The sequence below is a fragment of the Pipistrellus kuhlii genome, unplaced genomic scaffold (assembly GCF_014108245.1).
Source record: "Pipistrellus kuhlii isolate mPipKuh1 unplaced genomic scaffold, mPipKuh1.p scaffold_m20_p_1, whole genome shotgun sequence".
NCBI classification, from domain to species: domain Eukaryota; kingdom Metazoa; phylum Chordata; class Mammalia; order Chiroptera; family Vespertilionidae; genus Pipistrellus; species Pipistrellus kuhlii.
This window is the reverse complement of record NW_023425404.1, coordinates 103,900,250-103,921,272: the sequence shown is the minus strand read 5'-3', so window position 1 is coordinate 103,921,272 and position 21,023 is coordinate 103,900,250. Positions and strand designations below refer to the sequence as shown.

At 40.7% G+C, this 21,023-nt stretch overlaps 1 protein-coding gene across 1 annotated transcript in view; it reads left to right on the top strand.

Annotated features, from left to right (window-relative positions):
• Window positions 1-21,023, top strand: part of MIA2 (MIA SH3 domain ER export factor 2) — a 99,983-nt gene that overhangs the window by 25,789 nt on the left and 53,171 nt on the right. Inside the window, 5 exon segments of the mRNA XM_045587696.1 lie at window positions 5,958-6,170; window positions 6,315-6,415; window positions 16,547-16,678; window positions 20,251-20,272; window positions 20,898-20,986. Of these exon segments, the coding sequence (XP_045443652.1) occupies window positions 5,958-6,170; window positions 6,315-6,415; window positions 16,547-16,678; window positions 20,251-20,272; window positions 20,898-20,986 (557 nt within the window).

Below are 21,023 nucleotides of genomic sequence, written 5' to 3'. Positions count from 1 at the left end.
CAGAATTATGGGGGTCCCAGAAGAAGAGAGAGAGCAAGATCCTGAAAATCTATTGGAAAAAATAGTGACAGAAAACTTCCCCCATCTAGTGAAAGAAATAGACTTATAAGTCCAGGAAGCACACACAACCCCAAACAAAAGGAATTCAAAGAGAATCACACCAAGACACATCATAATTAAAATTCCAAGAGCAAAAGACAATGAGAGAATATTAAAAGCAGCAGCAAGAGAAAAGCAGGTAGCTACCTATAAAAGAGTTACCTATAAATGTAGTTACCCATATGATTGTCAGCTGATTTCTCAACAGAAACCATGCAGGCCAGAGGGGAATGGCAAGAAATATTCAAGGTGAAGAATAGCAAGAACCTACAGGCAAAAATACTCTACCCAGCAAAGCTATCACTCAGAATCGATGGCCAGATAAAGAGCTTCACAAATTAAAAAAAAAGCTAAAGGAGTTCATCACTGCCAAACCAGATTTATATGAAGTGCTGAAGGGGGTTTTTTAGGAAGAGGAAGAACTTAAAGATAAAAATTATGAACAACAAATACGTAACTATCAACAAGTGAATCCAAAAACAAAGGGAATTAAAAAACCTGATGAACAATATTAACTGGTGAATATAATAAAATCAGAGGTACGGAAGGGGAGTGGACTGACGATTCTCAGAGAAAAAGGGAGTGGGGGGTATGGAAAGAGACTGAACCTAAACTGTGCACCTATGGATGAGGACAATGGGGGGTGTGGAAAGGGCAGAGGGTGGAATTGGTACCTGTTGGAGGGGAACAATGGAGGGGGGAAAAAAGAGGAACATTTGTAATAATCTGAACAGTAAATATTTATTTTTAAAAAAGTTGGACTTTGAAAATAATGAAGTTCCAAGAGAATACAGTACCTGACATTTTATTGATATTTTATCATTTTCAAATTTGTTCCAACAAATATCCTAAGGATATGGGTAGCTCTCTGTGCAAATGGCTAATAGAATTTCTTAAATTATTAATATCAAGTAGGTTATAGGTATGTAAATAATTGGTCATTTTGACTCTCTGGTTCTCTAACAAATAAAGTAAGAAAAATTATCTCACCTATTTTCTTTTTTTTTTAAATAAATTTTTATTGTTCATATTATTACAAATGTTCCTTTCCCCCCCTTCTCACCCCACCCTCTGCCCTTTCCCCACCCCCCATTGTCCTCATCCATAGGTGCACAGTTTATGTTCAGTCTCTTCCCATATCCCCCTCTCCCCTTTTCCCCAAGAATAAACAGTTCACTCCTCTTCCATACCTCTGATTCTATTATATTCAACAGTTAATATTATTCCTCAGATTTTTTTTTTTAGTTTCCTTGGTTTTTAGATTCACTTGTTGATAGTTACGTATTTGTTGTTCATAATTTTTATCTTTATTTACTTTCTCTTCTGAAATAACCCCCTTCAGCAATTCATATAATTCTGGTTTGGTGGTGATGAACTCCTTTAGCTTTTTTTTATTAGTGAAGCTCTTTATCTGACCTTCGAATCTGAGTGATAGCTTTGCTGGATAGATTATCTTTGGCTGTAGGTTCTTGCTATTCATCACCTTGAATATTTCTTGCCATTCCCGTCTGGCCTTCATGGTTTCTGTTGAGAAATCAGCTGACAATCGTATAGGTGCTCCTTTATAGGTAACTACCTTCTTTGCTCCTGCTTCTTTTAATATTCTCTCTTTGTCTTTTGCTCTTGGAATCTTAATTATGATTTGTCTTGGTGTGGTCCTCTTTGGATTCCTTTTGTTTGGAGTTCTGTGCGCTTCCTGGACTTGTAAGTCTAATTCTTTCACCAGGTGGGGAAAGTTTTCTGTCACTATTTCTTTCAGTATGTTTTCGATATCTTGCTCTCTCTCATCTTCTGGGACCCCCATAATTCTGATGTTGGTTCACTTGAAGTTGTCCCAGAGGTTTCTTACATTATCTTCAACTTTCTGGATTCTCTGGCCTTCTTGCGTCTGCGGAGGAGTGTTTTCTGGCTCTTTATGTTCCAAATCTTTGACTTGATTCTTGCGATCTTCCATTCTGTTTTTAGGACTCTGTATAATATTTTTTATTTCAGACAATGTATTCTTTATTTCTTGTTGATCCCTTATTATTTCTAGTTGATCCCTTTTCATATCCTCATAGGTCTTGTTTATTTTATCGACCTTTTCTAGGAGATCCTTGAACAACCTTGTAAGTGTGGTTTTGAACTCTATATCCAGTCGCTTTTTGTCCTGCATTTCTTTTGTTTGTGATCTATTTGGTTTAGGCATTTTCGCAGGCAGCTTTCCTGATGGGGCGGGGTTTTAGGGTGGAGCCTACAGCCTTGGCTTCCGTCAGCCCCGCCCTATGCGACTCCTGAGACTCAAGGTCCTTTAGTACTTGTTGCGAGCGCCTCTGAGAGAAAGGTGCCCTCGATTTTCGCCTGCTGCCAAACTGTCTATGCTCTCCCCCAATGAGTCCGGTATTGGGGTTCAGTTCAGTTGGTAGTGGGATTGGAGGTGGCGTTCAGAGCAGTCAGGAGCCCCTGTCTCCTTCTCGTCAGGGCAATCCCACGGCACAGCTGGCCGGTCCTTCTCTGCGCACAGTATGCGCGCCTCCGGGATTTCCTTTCGCCACTTCCCCGGGGTTCTGCCTTACAGCCCGGCTCCCTATGGATGAGTCTGGGTCCCCAGGGTCTGGCCTAGAATTGGGGTTCAGAGCAGTTGGAGCTGGGCCCAGCACAGTCGGAGCTTTTCTCTCCTTCCCGCTTGGGACCGCCAGCCAGGCACTCGGCCTCCCTCCTCTCCGGCTCTGTCCTCTCCGCACGCGCCGTGTGTCTCCGTACCTTGGGCTTTTACAGCTCCTCCACACTTCCTTCTGGTTTTCTCCTTGCTTCTTGTTGTAGAATTTCCAGTCAGTCGACTTTCCTGTAGTTCTGGGTAATGTCCATTTTATATTTTAGTTGTATTTTGTTGAAATTGTTGTGTGCGGCTGCGGCTAGTTGCCTACCCCAGCAGCCATCTTGGATTCTCCTCTCACCTATTTTCTTGAATGGTGGGGATATATATATATTTTTGCAATGGCATCTAAATATTACATCTTCTTGCATAATAAAGGTATCTAAGAAGAATGAAATCCTAAAAATCCTATAAAAATCCATTTTTATTCTGAGTTATAAGTTTATATTGCATAGTACAATAGAGTTGTTGATAGTTATGTTAGTTGTCTTTTCTTTTTTTATTAGTTTTTAGAACAAAAAGGCAATGTGGAGAATAGATATGTAAAGTTTATTTATTTATTTATTTATTTATTTATTTATTATTATTTTTAAAAAATATATTTTATTGATTTTGTACAGAGAGGAAGGGAAAGAGATAGAGAGTTAGAAACATCGATGAGAGAGAGTCATTGATCAGCTGCCTCCTGCACACCCCCTACTGGGGATATGCCCACAACCAAAGTACATGCCCTTGACTGGAATCAAACCCGGGTCCCTTCAGTCCCCAAGCCGACACTCTATCCAATGAGCCAAACCAGTCTCGGCTAGATATGTAAAGTTTAAAAAAATCATCATTGGTCAAGGAATAAGGGAAAAGCTATGTGGTAGGCCAGTGTTCAGTAAACTCATTAGTCAACAGAGCCAAATATCACACAGCACAACGATTGAAATTTCTTTTGAGAGCCAAATTTTTAAAAAATATATATTTTATTGACTTTTCACAAAGAGGAAGAGAGAGGGATAGAGAGCCAGAAACATTGATGAGAGAGAATCATTGATCAGCTGCCTCCTGCACACCCCCTACTGGGGATGTGCCCTAAACCAAGGTACATGCCCTTGCTCGGAATCGAACCCGGGGCCTTTCAGTCTGCCTGCCGATGCTCTAGCCACTGAGCCAAACCGGTCCCTGCAGAGAGCCAAATTTTTTAAACTTAAACTTCTTCTAACGCCACTTCTTCAAATAGACTCACTCAGGCCGTGGTATTTTGTGGAAGACCCACACTCAAGGGGCCAAAGAGCCGCATGTGGCTCTCGAGCAGCAGTTTGCCGACCATGGTGTTAGGCTGAATAATGGTCCTTTAAAGATGTCCTCATCTTGCTCCAGGCAATTTGGCTCAGTGGATAGAGCATCAGCCTATGGACGGAAGGGTCCCGCGTTTGACTCTGGCTAAGGGCCTGTAGCTACATTGCATAGGTTGCAGGCTCCTCCCTGGCCCAGGCCTTGGTCAGGGCTCATGCAGGAGGCAACCAATCAATGTGTTTGTTGCACGTCAGGGTTTGTCTCATATCAGTGTTTCTCTCTGTCTTTCCCTCTCTCTGGGAACTACAGTTTTCTCCTGTTTGCTTGAGAAGGTTTCTTATAGGAGGAAGGCAGGGATCAGATTGAAAGATTAGAAGATGCTGCACTGCTGGCTTTCAAGGGGCGGGACGATCCTGGCGTGTGGCGGCTGCCAACATCCTGCCGCTTCCGCATGTCCCCTTTGTTCAAAGACCAAAGGCTCCAGGCCACACAGCTGGGCCTGTGCACTGGGAACCCACAGGGAGATAACATCTGAGGACATGCTGCTTTCTGCAAGAGGCCTCCCACAGCTGACTGAGGACTGGAGCGAGATGCAGGAGTGGCTTTTACAGGAATAGGGACTTCCTGGAAGATGGCAGCCAGGTAAACACTTGTACATGCTGCCTCTCACAACCACATCAGTGCTGCAACTGGGGATCTTACCTGAGATCTGAAAAAACCACAACTGTGGGGGCCCCGACCAGTGCAGACATGTGGATTCCACAGAAAGGAGAGAGAGATCTACATAACCAGACATCCTGAAAAGAGAGACCATGGGGAGACAAAGAAACAGCCCACAAATGAAAGAAAAGCAGCATCACAAGAAAAGGAAGTAAACGAGTTAGGGGCAAGCAACCTACCAGAGAATGAATTCAGAGTAATGATCATAAGATGGCTAAAAAGAATGGAAGACAAATTTGAAAATATGAGTAAGACCCAAGAAGAAATGAAGAAGAACCAAGAGGAAATGAAGATGACTCAAGAAGAAATGAAAAATGACATAGCTACTATGAAGAACGCAATAGAAAGCATCAAGAGCAGACTAGAAGAAGCAGAGGACCGCATCAGTGAGCTAGAAGACAAGATAGAAAAAATACCCAATTAGAGCAGCTTCTAGAAAGTAGTAAAGGGATGAGAATAGCCTCCTTTGCGTAGAAAAGGGGAGGGGGGGGGAAAGATTCTCCTCTAGAGCTTCCAGAAGGAACACAGCCCCGAAACACCTTGATTGTAGGACTTCTGATCTCTAAAAATAATTTTTTATTATTAATCCTCACCCGAGCATTTATTATTATTATTATTATTATTATTATTATTATTATTATTTATTTATTTATTTCTCCACCCTTTACCCCCTCCTCCCAGCCCCAGGGCTTCACTATCCTATTGACCATGTTCATGGGTTATGGATGTAAGTATATAAGTCCTTTGATTTATCTCATCTCACCTCCCCAACCTTTCTTCCATTGATTTTTAGAGAGAGTGGAAGGGAGTGGCAGGGGCAGAAAGAGAGAGAGAGAGAGAGAGAGAGAGAGAGAGAGAGAGACATTGATGTGAGAGAGACACATAGATTAGTTGCCTCCCACACATGCCCCAACCAGGGCCAGGGATCCCACCTGCAAATGAGGTATATGCCCTTGACCAGAATTGAACCTGGGACCCTTCAGTCCTTGGGCCAATGCTCTATCCAAACCAGCTAGGGCAGATCTCTACATATTTAAGAGATCTGTGTTGTATAAGCCAGTAAGTGTTTGATAGGGACTAATACCTCAGGCTACAGTTTATGTTTCAGTGAATTTTTTCCATAATGAAATATCACAATGATCACAAAGGTCCTAGAAAACAAAAGGGAAGCCCCAAACAAAGCAAGTTTTGAAACAGAAAAAAAAACCTCATTTATTTGCAGATATGATCTCTAAAATAGAATTACCTATGAGAATTCACAAAGATTTACACCTCAAAACTCCATCATCTAAAAATAATGATGAAAAATAAAAAACATCACTAGATACTGGAGGGCCTACTCGGGAGGAAATCTCTGTGGAAAGTGCCCTGTCAGTCAGTCAGATGTTTCCAACCGATTACTCTTTGTCTTCCCAACTTTACATTGCTCAAAAAGGTAAGAGACAAGCTGTTGTTGTTGTTTTTAAATGCAGCAGTTAAGGTAGAAATTAGATTTAAAAGTTACATCACATAGAAAAAAAGTAACTTTTTTTACATCATATAAAGTGTTTACTTATTTACTTATTTTTTAAATCCACAGAAGATGCTTCCGGGGATCACATTCTGAAATTTTTATTTCAAATTGATGTTTATCATTTCATGAATTTGGCATTTTCACCAATTGCAATTCTTACAGAAAAGGTAAGTTGACCTTTTAAATCTTTTGCAATAATTTTACCAATTTTGCTGAATAGAGGAGCAGCTGAAATTAGGTTTGAGTGAATCTTCCCTATATAAACACTATATAACATTTCTCTTTCCATAAAGTGTTACAGGTAGGATTTATCCTAACATGAATGTTATGTTGCGTGGATATTGTTCAGGATTTCTTTTCCTTTTCCTTTTTTTTTTTTTTTTTTAGGAAAGTTGATGGGGTTGTGTTTTATTTATTTTTTAATTGAATTTATTGTGGTGACATTGATTAATGAAATTATATAGGTTTCAGGTGTACAATTTTACATCATCTATATGTTATATTGTGTGTTCACCACCCCAAATCAAATCTCATTCTATTACCTTTACCCCGTTACCCTTGATTACCTTGCCCCACCCCCCTCCCTCTGATAATCATTATACTGATCTCTATGTCTATGAGGTTTTAAAATTTTTGCTTGTTCCCTTCATTATTTTTTATCCAAACCTTCAATCTCTCCTCTGAGAGCTATCAGTCTGTTCTCTGTATCTATTAATCTGTTTCCGTTTTGTTTGTTAGTTTATTTTGTTCATTAGATTCCACATACGTATTCAGAAATCAGTGGCATTTTCATTATAATGATAGTACATTAACATTGAACTACCAGAAAGAGAAACTGAGAAAATTATCTCATTTACTATCTTCAAAAAACGTATTTTAAAATTGATTTTTAGAGAGAGAAGAAGGAAGAGGGAGAGAAATATCAATGTAAGAGCGAGACACCTATCAGCTGCCTCCTGCAGGCTCTCTACTGTGGGACTGAACCCATAACCAGAAAAGAAACTGGCAACCTTTCAGAGCATGGAAGGGACAATGGTCGACCAACTGAGCTACAATGGCCAGGACCCCATTTGCTACTGCAACAATCAAAATATAAGGTACCTAGAAATAAATGCAACCAAGGAAGTAAAAGACATGTACTTGGAAAACTATAGGACATTGAAGAAAGAAATCAAGAAAGATACAAATAAGTGGAAGCATTAATCGTGTTCATGGATTGGAAGAATTAACATAATTAAAATGTCCCTACTACCCAAAGCAATTATAGAGTCAATGCAATTCCTATTAAAATACCAATGGCATATTTTACAGATCTAGAAAAAATATTCTAAAAATTTATATGGAATTAAATATGACCTTGAATAGCCATAAGTTCTTGAGAAAGAAGAACAAAGTTGGAGGTAACACAATACCAGATATCAAACTATACTCCAAGTCCTCTGTAATCAAAACAGCCTGGTAGTAGAATAAGAACAGGCATATAGATCAATGGAACAGAACAGAGAGCCCAGAAATCAACTCACCTACAGGGTGTCCCCTCAAGATGTGTACACACTGTAATATCTGATAGCTCAATTTTGAAAATGAAATGTATCGTAATAAACACTGATTTTATAATTATTCAAAATGTATGTATACATTTTTGGGACACCCTAAATTTATGGTCAATTACTATTTGATAAAGGATGCCAGAGCATACAGTGGAGTAAAGACAGTCTTTAAAAAATGGTATTGGGAAAATTGGAAAGGTACATGTAAAAAATAAAACCATACCACCAATTTTCACCATACACTAGAATAAACTAAAAATGGATAAAAGACTTAAATGTAAATCATTAAACCATAAAAATCTTAGAAGAAAACAAAGGAAGTAAGATCTCAGACATCTCTTGCAGCAATGTTTTTACAGATATGTCTCCTAGGGCAAGGGAACTCAGGAAACGATAAACAAATGGGACTACATCAAGCTTCTGCCCAGCAAAAGAAATTAGCAACAAAGTGAAGAGAGCCCACTGTACGGGAGAACATATTCACTAATGATAGATCCGATATTTCTAAAATATATAAAGAACTTATACACAAACAAAATAGAACAAACAATACTAATTAAAAAACGGGCAAAGGTCCTGGACACTTCTTCAAAGAGGACATACAGAAGGCCAATAGACACGAAAAAATGCTCAAGGTCACTAATCATCAGAGAGATGCAAATTAAAAGTACAATGAGGTATCACGAACAACAAGTGCTGGCATGAATGTGGAGAAAAGGGAACTTTAATGCACTGTTGGTGAGAATACAGACTGAGGCAGCCACTGTGGAAGTTTCCTCAGAAAATTATTTCTGGGAATGTATATCAGAAGAATCCAAAACATCAATCCGAAAGCATATTTGTTCATAGCAGCATTATTTACAACTAGTAGCCCTGCACATGAATCCGTGCTCCAGTAGCTCTCTGTGGGGCCTGGCCGCTCCACGCCCGCTGCCCAGGGCTCTCCGCAGCCCAGAGGCCCATCTGTGGCCAGGTGCAGAACACTTGCCTCATTGTCGGGGCGACAGAGCAAGCATTCTGCCATGCTGCTCATGCTGTCGGCTCTCAGCGGTGCCTCTCCACTCCCCCCCCCCCCCCCCCCCCCCCAATGCCCGGACTGGGGAACTCCAGCGGGGCTCAGAGGACTGGGAAGTGCCATCTTGTGGCTATGGGCACTGCCATCTTTGTGATGGAGTGATGGTTAATTTGCATATTACCCTTTTATTAGGTAGGATAGCCAATGTCTGGAAACAGCCCAAGTGCCCCTCAGTAGATGAGTGGATAACCAAGATGTGGTATATAAACACAATGGATACTTTGCAGCTGTAAAAAAGAAGGCTCTCTTACTCTTTGAGACAGCCTGGAGGGAACTGGAGAGTATTAGGCTAAGTGAAATAAGCCAGTCAGAGGAAGATAAATACCACATGATCTCACTTATATGTGGAATCTACTGAACAAAATAAACTAGCAAGTAAAACAGAACCAGAGGCATGGATACATGGAACAGCCCGAAAGGGGAGGGACTGGATGAAAGAATGTGAAGTAGGTAGCCACATATATGCATGACCCATAGACACAGATCATAGTGTGGTGATGGTCAGAGGCTGGATGGGGGTGGGCAAAGGTGGGGAGAAGGGAGAAAAGGGGACATCTGTAATAGTGTCAACAATAAAAATAAAGTTTATAAAAAAGAAGAAAAGAAACAATATGGTCAGAGATGCAAAAATCCTAAATAAATATTAGCAAGAAATTTTTAAAAAGTACAGAAGTTGGAGAGATCATGGCATATTTGAAGATGTATACATACAGGGATTAATTAAAAAATGTTTTGCGTTCCCCTGGCTAGGTTTCTCAGTGGTTAGAGTGTCATTGTCTTCTAAGCATGTGGTTGCTACCTACCTGAGTTTTGGTGTGAAATTTCCCAATTTCTAATACTGCCAAATATTCAGAATAAAAAAAACACAACATCATGAAGGTGAGACACCTTCTGTAAGTTGGGTTTGGGCCACTAGCCACATGGTTTATTTATTATTATTTTTATTGACGTCATAAGAGGGAGAAGGAGAGATAGAAACGTCAATGATGAGAGAGAATCACTGATCAGATGCCTCCTGTATTCCCTGCACTGGGGAACTAGCACACAGCTGGGCTTATGCCCTGACCAGGAATTAAACTGTGACCTCCTTCTTCATAGGTCGACGCTCAACCACTGAGCCATGCTGGCTGGGCTCTAGCCACCTTGTTAAATCTTTGGCCTAACAGCTGATAGTGGTTATTTTTTTTTTAAAATTAATTAAAAAAATATATATTTTATTGATTTTTTACAGAGAGGGAGAGAGGGATAGAGAGTTAGAAACATCAATGAGAGAGAATCATCAATCAGCTGCCTCTTGCACACTCCCTACTGGGGATGTGCCCGCAACCAAGGTACATGCCCTTGACCAGAATCGAACCTGGAACCTTTCAGTCTGCAGTCCAATGCTCTATCCATTGAGCTAACCTGGTTTTGGCTGATGGAGGTTATTTAAATGATTGGAAGGACAGTTATATCTTTTATAGATATAATTAATTGGTTTTAATGATTGACGGAATGTAGCAAGAAGAAAATGGAGAAGAGATAACTTACCAGGTTTCTAGTGAAGATGACCAAGTAGATGGTAGGTAGTACCACTGACTGTGATAAGAGTCTTTGTGAAAACTGGGCTTAACGTCATATATAGTTTTGCTTTCAGAGGCTTTCTCATACTTAATTTCTTTGCTAGATTTCAGACAGTTGAATAAGTGCAGAGAAATGATGAATTTATTCTATATGATTTGGTCATGAAGTTGTCGATTAAAAACTTTACTTAGAAAACTACTTCAGCATAGGAGAACTGACATATCCCTCACCTGTTATCCCCCTCCCTCACAAATAATACCAGTGAAGTTTCTAAATTCATGAAATAATTTATTAATCAGTACACAATATTCATATAAAGTGCTTATTTATAAAGGCTATGCTAAGTATGCTTATTTTTGTAGATTCAGTAAACATAGTCAACCACATTTTATTTTTTTAAATATATTTTTAAATTGATTTTTTACAGACAGGAAGAGAGAGGGATAGAGAGTTAGAAACACGAATGAGAGAGAATCATCAATCAGCTGCCTCTTGCACACCCTCTACTGGGGATGTGCCCGCAACCAAGGTACATACCCTTGACCGGAATCGAACCCAGGACCTTTCAGTCCACAGGCTGACACTCTATCCACTGAGCTAAACTTGTTTTGGTGTCAGTCACATTTTACTTGAACTATGTTGGCTGAAATTTTTTAGACATGAAAATATTGAATTTAAATGTTAATTATCTTGTGACCTTGGGAAGTCACTTATTCTCTGGGGGAGTACTGGCCTTAAAACTATTTCAGAAGCTGTCAAAACTAGCTTGCACATTGTTTAAAAATTATGAACCAGTTGCCAACATTTAATAGGTGAATTGACATAAAAATTTGGATTTCTGGATTCTCTTAAAAAGCCTAAGAGTATAATATATAGTCTCCTATTTTCATATGACAATAAGCTCAAGCTGAAAAGTGTTTGCATTGAATAGACATGCATTCTTCATTTCCCTACCTTTACTTCAACTATTTGACCTCCATAGGGCTTTAAGTTCATATGTATGGACTAAATTTCTGAAAAGTTCCTGCTAGATCTAAAATTTTAACAATCTTAGTGCATTTATTAAGCACCCAGATTATAGTTTTGAATAGCTACAGCAAATGGAAAATTTGAAGAAATTTTCAGTTAAATGTAGGTGAGAGTCTTTGCTTTTCTTCTTCTTCTTCTTTTTTTTTTTTAATATATTTTATTGATTTTGTACAGAGAGGAAGGGAGAGAGAGAGCCAGAAACATTGATGATAGTCATCGAACAGCTGCCTCTTGCACACCCCCTACTGGGGATATGCCCACAACCAAGGTACATGCCCTTGGCCGGAATTGAACCCGGGTCCCTTCAGTCCCCAAGCCGACGCTCTATCCATTGAGCCAAACTGGTTTCGGCTGCTTTTCTTCTTATATAAATGTTTCAGGTAATTTTTTTCTATTTGCTGCTGATATCAAATTTTGAACACACATCATCCTTTGAATTGCTTAATAGAAATTAATACCACTTTTTATCTACTTTATTTTATAATTGAGGAAGCTCTTTGAATTCTAACATTTATATTTATTATTAACTAGAATATTTAATTTATGTGTGGAATAAACAATGGAAATTTCCTGGCTCTTGTTAAACAGGTAATTCCTGATTCAATATGTTCTGAGAGCAACTCTTACATAACAGTTCAGAGAAGGAAAATAAATGTTTGATCTTCCAAAGGACTAGATCTTATAGACTATGACAGTGCCTGTTTAATTAAATGGAACTAACTAGAACTTAAACCTTTGTAAATAGGCCCTTCAAAAGGGAAATCAGTTTCTAGATTGTGGACAAGGTTTTCTGACTAGCACATTTCCAGTGTTCTTGGTTAATATTATTTTTAATCCTCACAAGAGAATATATTTTTATTGATTCTTAGAGAGTGAGGAAAGGAGAGAGAGAGAGAGAGAGAGAGAGAGAGAGAGAGAGAGAGAGAGAGAGAGAGAGAGAGAGAGATTGAGATATCGATTGGTTGCCTCCTGTGTATACCTTGACCAGATTGAACCCATAACCTTTTGGTGTCCAAGATGCTCCAATCAACGGAGCCACCTGGCCACGGCCAAAGTAGGTCTATTAAAGACATCCAAATCCCATGACTACTTAACAACTATCTCCGAATATTTTTTACCTGGCAAAAATTATGAACTCTATATGAACAGACTATAGAATAAATCATGCAATTTAATGTTTATCAGTTACCAAATTCTTTTTGCAATTGTAGATTTTAAGAGGGTAATAATATGCATGAAAATTTGTAAGTATGATATTTAATCAGCAGTGATGTCCATGAAACTGAATTATGGGTTGGTAGTCACAACTCCACCTTTAGCACCCCTATACCCACAAGTGTCAAAACAGATCACAGTCAGTGTTGAAACAGAAGAGTTGCAGGATGTATTAGAACCTGAAATCTTTCTCAAGGATATGGGGTGCGTAGCAAAGCTTTGTTTACAGGTTAGGATATTGTAACATGAGTTTTTAAAATGGACTTGAAAGACCTGGAGGAAGAGGTAAGTTTCTATATGGCTATTAAGTATATGGAAACTAGGTTTGAATCTGACACTGAGTTTGTGAGTTTTACTTTGATTTTGCTATGGGCAAGGTGAAACTGAGTTTTTTCTTTTAAATCATTTTTACCGAGTAATTGTTCTAAGATCCTTGTAAATATTAAAGGTAAAATTTTGGTTATGTTTCTTTTTTGAACATAATAAGCTGTTCATATAATTTCAACACAACGCTGTCCAATACCTATAAAGGGTGTGTACTGCTTTTAAAAGGGAGCATTAAGTAATTTCTGCTACTCCCTGATACTGATAGTTCCTGAAATTCCTTAGGCTGATGTGGCATACAAGAGAGCGTTGAGTTCCAAAAAACAAGGCCTCATTTTGGTCCTGAAAATCATTTGCTGTGAACCTGGGCCCCCTTTTAATTCTTTTTTTGGCACAGTAGTTCTGTTGCTGCCAGTTTACATTAGGGAAATTCCCTATGGATTTAACATTTTAACTATAGAGTTCTCTTGGGTGATTTCTTTGAGAAGTATCTTCCTTTTTGAGTTGCTTCACTTGAGGACTTGAATTGGAAAGCTGCATTTGGTGAGGATTATTATGCTGACAAGGGCGACTCATAGATGCGTTATTCTCTGCACCTTTGTCAGCTAAAACCATCTCCCACGAACAGGTCCAGCCCCCTTACTTTATCCTACAGACCTAAAAATAGGGCCCTAAATTTAGAGGGCAGGGTGCTACTTTTAGCTTCCCTTCTGGGGGAGAACAGCACTGGACCAGGCAAGGTGCCTGCGGGTGTGATTTGGCGTTTGGGCAGGCACCTGGGAGTTTATGAAGTTCAGGGCAATTCCGCCCCGTGAGGCCTCAGGCGACTCAGGTAACAGTGAGCGCCCCCCCGAGCCCCGAGCCCCGCGCCGGGCACAGGAGCCCGATCGAGGCTCCCGGGCCTGCGAGAGGTTAAACTTTGTCCCGACAACAGGTGGCCCGAGACGTCTTCGGCCCGAAGTCGGAAGTCCGGACGAGGTTGGCAGGACGCCCCGGCGCGGGTCCGCAGCTCATTTTCCAGCTGCGATGGAGGCGGCGGCCGGCTTTCCGGGATCCGCGGGGCCCCCCGGGGTACGGCGCCGCCAGGGCTCCCGCGGGGCGCCGACAGGAGGCGCTCGCGGGGCTGCGAGGGGGGCGCGCAGCGCTGAGGGGCCTCCCGGGGATGGAGGGGGCCGGGCGCTGGGGACAGGTCCTGGGCCAAGGCCCCGGGCCTCTGGGCGGAGCGGCTCACACCGCCGCGCAGAGCCGGAGGCCGGTGGCCATTTCCTCAGCCCCCTGGACTGCCAAAGGTGGGCGGCTCTGCCAGGTAGAGAGCCGGCCCCTTTAAGAGCCAGCTCCCAGGACACGTCTACCAACCTCGCGCGAAGAAGGCGGGACTTTTACTGCGTCCCGCCCCCACCCGCCCCCCTCGGCGGCCTGGCCCAAACCAAACCGCGGGGGGGGGGGGGAGGCGGCGAGGAGAGGGCAAGTGGCAGGCTCCCGCCGGACGGGCGTGGAGTTGCGAGTCACCTGGACGCCCAGCGTCCCGCGGTGGCCTGAGCTTCCCCGTGGGCAGCGCGGACACTGGGGGCCCGCGGGGCCGCTCGCCCCAGCGCCCCCCCGCAGCCGGCTCCGCAGTGGTCTGACCCGGTTGCCCGGTGCGGGTCTGGGTTGTGGACGGAGCGCGGCGGGCTCGCGGCTGGCTTGGGTTCCGCCGGGCCCAGCGGCGGCGGCGGAGTGCGCGGCGGCCCCGTGGCCATGGAGCCGCCCGGGGCTGCCGCTCGGCCGTCCTGGGGGCCGGTCCTGGAGAAGCTGCGCTGGGTAAGCCCAGAGAGGTCGGGGCTCCCGGGCCCGGGGTGCGGAAGCCGCCGGGGAGGAAGCGGCGGACTTGGGCGCCGGGTCTGAGCGCCGCGGTGGGGGTCCCGGAGCCCGTGTCCGCCCGGAGCCGGGGCCGCGGGCTGCGGGGCTGGGTGTGAGGCGGACGGGACCCGGAGGCGGGGACGGCCAGAGAGCGCTGGCTGAGCGGGACGTGACCGCGGTGTGTGGAGTTTCCCGAGCCTAAGGAATGAAGCTTTCTGTCGTGCTGTTTGTGTTGAACGGGACTCAGGGACACGTAGTTCCCCCGACTCTGAGAAACTTGGCCGATCCTCTGAGATGAGTTCCTTTTAGTGACGAAACTTCTCGTGATCCCGAAAGGATGCCTAAGCCTGGACAGGGAGTTGGGATGCTAATTCTACATTTTCTGTTAAAGACGCTCTTTTGAGATGCTTTGCCATAAGTGAGATTGTTCTTCTGTCTGTTGTCTTGTTCTTGTAAAAGGTCGTGTTTACTGTAAAATCTGGAGATAATAACCTCCAAGTGTTTTAAAATGATTAGGTTCAGCTTATAATCAGGTTGCAGGGATATTTTTTCTGAGTGTATATATATATATATATATATATATATATATATATATATATAGAGAGAGAGAGAGAGAGAGAGAGAGAGAGAGAGAGATATGTCTTTGTAGAGGTGTTTAGTGACATTTGTGTGACCGTGTTTTAAAAAACACACCCATTTGCACTAGACATTTAAAAAGCCCTTTGAAATAACGGGGCAGCTATGATTATTTGCTTCTCGTTATGTAAATAAAAAGTGCAGTTGCCATGGTATTCATATACAGACACATGGTAGTTCTATGGGGGTTCTAAATGGACTGTGACATAATTTGGCCACTTGGCATCAGCTGTCAAGGGAGCCAAGACAACAAAAAGGACCAAGTAGAAACTGATGAAGTGCTTACTGAAGGATATACAGAAAGTGCAGGGAAATTGAGGGGTGGGCGAGACTATGTCTTTTTGAGTCTGTAGGAAAGGCTGAGGGGATAGTTCAAGCAGAGAAGGCATGAAACAGTATGGTGTGTGCAGGGAACTGGATGGGGCTGTCTTACCGGAAATGTAAGGTGGCCTCGGGGAGTGACGTGCAAGGATGCTTGCTGGAGACCTAATTAGGTTCCAGGTAAGAGTGCTGGAGAGTCACTACGCTTTTTAGCCCTTTAGGCTAAGCCTAATTCCTCACAATGTAGCTGAAGCAAGATAGAAACATTTAAGTAAGCCTTTACTAAATGTTTGTATGCAGAAAAAGAAGAAACCATAGAGAATAAGCTAGATAATTCATCTCACACAATCAGTATGCCTTTCTCTTGGCTCCTGGACTCTGCCTCATTTTTAGGACCTGGCATATTTCTAGGTGCTAGGCACTATTTTAGTGCCCATATCTGCATTTAACAAAGTCCGTGTGTGTAGAGAGAATGTCTGAAGTAGGTAGAGGCCCTCCCCACTTCTTACCTGATTGGCTGGGGAAAGACCACCTTCCTCTCTCCATCAGAGGTGGTAGCCCATAACCTTTTGCAGGAAGTTTCCCATTTCAATAGAATACAGATTAGCAGATGGTTCTCCTCTGCAGTGAGCCTTCCAAGATATTCATGTAAATTATTGTCCAGTAAACTGGTGTTATAAAACTCAGAGTTGGAGTCACAGATTTTGTGAGTTGTCGTAATGGTAGTTAATTTTCTTGTCTTGAAGGTTGTGGCAGCATTGCCTGAAGATATGAGAAAAGGTTCTAATCCTTATGGTTTTCCATGGGAATTGCTGGTATGTGCAGTGACTGTTGGATTTTTTGCTGTTTTCTTGTTTTTGTGGAGAAGCTTTCGATCGGTAAGTAACCAATGCTATATACATACTAAGAGAATGTTCATTTTGTCTTCAGATTGAACAAGTAATATGAGAAACATCTTTTAAGATAACAGGTTAGGTTGTAGTTACATGGATCACTCATGTTAATGTGTGGTTACTAGAAACTGAATATGGATTTAGAGGAATATTTTTAGTGTAAAAATTTTAAAGGAGCCCTAGCCAGTTTGGCTCAGTAGATAGAGCATTGGCCTGTGGACCAAAGAGTCCCCGGTTCAATTCCAGCCAAGGGCACATGCTGGAGTTGTGGGCTTGATCCCCAGTAGGGGCATGCAGATGGCAGTGATCAATGATTCTCTCTCATCATTGATATCTCTCTCTCCCTCTCCCTTCTTCTCTGAAATAAAAAAATATATATATTTGAAAAAAACTTAAAGAATTTCTTTGTAGAGGAAGTGCAATGACCACCAAGGAGCAGCTCCTGTGTTGAATGTCTACCCCCTGGTGGTCAGTGCACGTAGAAGCAGTTGAGAGGCCATAGCATATATTAGCATATTACGTTTTGATTGGGTGGATGGCTGACCAGACAAAGGGACACTTAGCATATTAGGCTTTTATTATATAGGCTGGTTTGTGTTTTGTTTTTAAAGTATGACAAACATATGTGAATATACCACTCAAACTGGAAACAAACATTGAGGATCATTTATAGTTAGATGATCCCCCTTATTTTATTTCCTTACCTCCCTGTACTAGAGGTAACCTTATCCTGATCCTTGTAATTCATAAGCCTTAAAATTTTTTTTTTGGCTCCCTGCAGCCAGATGGAGAAGCGGCTGCTTGCTTCCCCATCCCCCAAAGACCCCCTTACCAGGGGAAGCTGGAGCCCCAAACTTTGATCCTCTGTTGGAATGGCCCAAATCTTCCCATCTGGAGTGAGCACATTCTGGCCTTGGCCTCCAGCCTGCATCACTTCAGTGGGAGGAAGCGGCCAGGCTTCTGTCTGGGGAAGGGGTAACATCAGAGCTGCTCTGGAGGTCAAGGCCACCCCAGAACAGAACCCTGTCTCTGCTAAAGGTTTTGAAGTGAATAAACTTTTAAAAGCGCCCCCCCCCAAAAAAAAAATTTTTTTTTTTTTTTGGTTCTATCTACATTTATTTATCAAAAGTATATATGTGATTTTATACAATTTCATGCCTATGCCATGTTTTGGAACTTTTTTATTCCAGTCTATATTCCTAAGAGTCATCCATATTTTTGCATGAGACTAATTTTTTTTTTTTTTCCATTTTGATTGCTGTGGAAATTACATTGTAAGAGCATACTAAAATTTTTAGATTTTATGGTCTTGGACATTTGGGTTGTTTTCAATTTTTTTTTTTCCTATTACAATTAGTGCTGCTCTGTATATTTTTAGTTAAATACTTTTTTTCAATTACAGTTTACATAAGTATTGTTTTGCATTAATTTCAGGTATACAGCATAATGGTTAGACACTCAAATTTTGCAAAGTGTTTCTCCTGATATTTCCATACATATTCTTATATATATCTCCTGTTGTTTATTTTACCTTTTTTTCTTTTCCCTTTTAATTCTCACTGAGGATATTTTTTTCCATTGCTTTTTAGAGAGAGTAGAAGGCAGAAGGGAGGGAGGGAGGGATGGAAGGAGGGAGGAGAGAGAAGAGAGGAGAGGGAGGGAGAGAGAGAGAGGGAGAGGAACATTGGTGTGAGAGGCACGTGGATTGGTAGCCACCCCTATGATTGCAGGGGGTCTAACCTGCAACACGTACCGGTATGTGCCCTTGACCGAGAACCGAACCGAGACCCTTCAGTCTTTGGGCCAATACTCCAGTCATTGAGCAACACCAGTAATGGCCTGGTGTGTATTTTAAAGTATATTCTCTTGGGATATACTTAAGTATGAGATTACTGGGTTATAGAGTATATGGGAACTTTTACTTTTAAAACATAATGCCTGATTGTTTTCCAAATTGTCTGTACCAATTTATACCCTTACCAGCAATATCTAAGAGGTCCAGAGATACATTTGATTTCTGTCCTAACACTTGGCTGTTTTGCCATTTGAATGGAAAAATAATGGTCTTGATTTGAATTCCTTGATCACTAGTGAAATTGTAATTTCTTACTAAATTTACCAGTCATATGTGTTTGTTATTTTGGGAAACAGTTTTTTATGTCTTTTGCTTAAGTTTTTATTAAGTAGTTTGTTGTTTTCTTATTTGTAGGAGTTCTTTATTCTTGATGCTACCCTTATTGATTATGTGTATAGTCTGTGTCCCAGTATGAAACTTGTTTTCTTTTTTCTTAAAGTGTTCTTTGTTGAGCAGATATTCTTAATTTTAAAATTTTGCTTTTAAGATGTAAGTCCTTGATTCATCTTGAATCCAATTTTTTGTTTGATATGGGGTAGGGATTCAGTATAATTTTTGACACCCCCCCCCCCCCCCCAATCTAACCACTTTTTCCAGCTTCGTATTGAATAGTCTCTCCTTTTCCTGCTCATCTGCTATGCCACATATAAGAGTTCCACAATACATGTGGACCTTTTTGCACTCTCATTTCTATTCTTTTAATGAGATCTTTTATCATTTTTTTCCTTTTATCATTTTTTTAATCCAGGAAAATTTCTTTTGCATTTTACATTTTTATTTCTCTTTTTTGGGTTTACTGTGTTTTAGATGTTAGCCCTTATGCTTAAGATTTCCATATTTCTTAAATTTTTTTTTTGTGGTTTCCTGTTATTTTTTGAGGGAGTTCTTCAATCTGATGTTTCAGTTCGCTAATTTATTCCTCATCTTTACCCATACTACTTACTGTACCTTTCCTTTAAACATTTTGAAAAAATATATTTGTATTGATTTCAGATTGGGAGAGGGAGGGAGAGATAGAAACATCAGTGATGAGAAAGAATCATTGATCAGTTGCCTCCTGCACGCCCCTTATTGGGTAGCCCTTGACTGGGGATTGAGCCTGAAACCTGTGCAATGTGCCCTGACCAGGAATTGAATCCTGACCTCTTCATTCATGAGTGATTGCTTAACCATTGAGCCACACCATCTGGGCTTAAATTTTGTTTTTTAAATTTTATAATTGCTTATATTACCTTAACCCCAAATCTGATCTCCCTGAAGCTGGAATTTTTCCTTTATTATTTGAGAGGGAGAGAGAAGTTAGAGAATAGAAAGGTAGTGTTTATTGTTTCTTTATAGTAAGTTCAGATCCACGACCCTTGATTTTTCAAATTGTGTTATTTTGGATATTAGCATTAGGGGAGATGATGACAGGGGTTTCCTGAAATTGTTTGTTTCAGGGTCAAATATGTTTGAGGAACAATGGGCTAAATGATATATTATTTCAGCACTTTCAATATCCTAATATACATTGTGAACTTTTAATAGAGAGATTTTAAGATGTTGCATTTTTCTTATTGGACATAGAATAATTTTGATTAACAAATTCATACTCAGGCAGTAAGAAAAGTATTATTTTTAAGTTGGCAGTATAAGTGAAATAAATTAGATTTACTTGAATGTGTATTTGTTTTAATGTAATTTTACTTAAAATTTGTTTCAGATTAGAAGCCGGCTTTATGTGGGTAAGCTCTTTTTTCTACTTTAGACCTCACCATTGTTTATAATTTTAAAACTTAAAAAATTTACACATGGTAATATTAACTGAAAAAAATTTACTGGAGTAACATTGGTTAATAACAGATGATCTTCAGGTGTATAAGATTATAATTCTACATATGTGTACTCTTTTATGTGCTTACCACCTGAAGTCTAGTTTCCTTCCATTACCATATATTTGACCCCTTTTACCAACTTTTTCTTCTCTCCACCTCCTTTCCCTACTGGTAATCTCCATTCTGTTGTCTGTATCTGTAAATTTGTTTTTGTTTGTTACTTTTTGTTTCATATTACACATATTAGTGAAATCATGTTTTTTGTCCTTTTTAGTCTGATTTATTTCACTTAGCATAGAACTCAAAAGATTTGTTCATGTTGTCACCAATGTGAATATTTCATCTTTTTATTGCTAAGCAGTATTCCATTGTATAATTAATTATACTACACTTGTACATACACATCACATATTCTTTAACCAGGTTCTGTCAGGTTGTTTTCATTTCTTGGCTTTTGTACATAATATTGTAATTGAACATAGGGGTACATATATCTTTATGGATAAATGTTTTTGTGTTTTAACTTTTTATTTAGAAAGAGAGAAAAAGCTTGCTGTAGAACTTTCTACACTAATCGAAGAAAAATGTAAACTACTTGAAAAATTTAGCCTTGTACAAAAAGAGGTAAGACATTTTTGAAAATGTTAACATTCATGTTAGA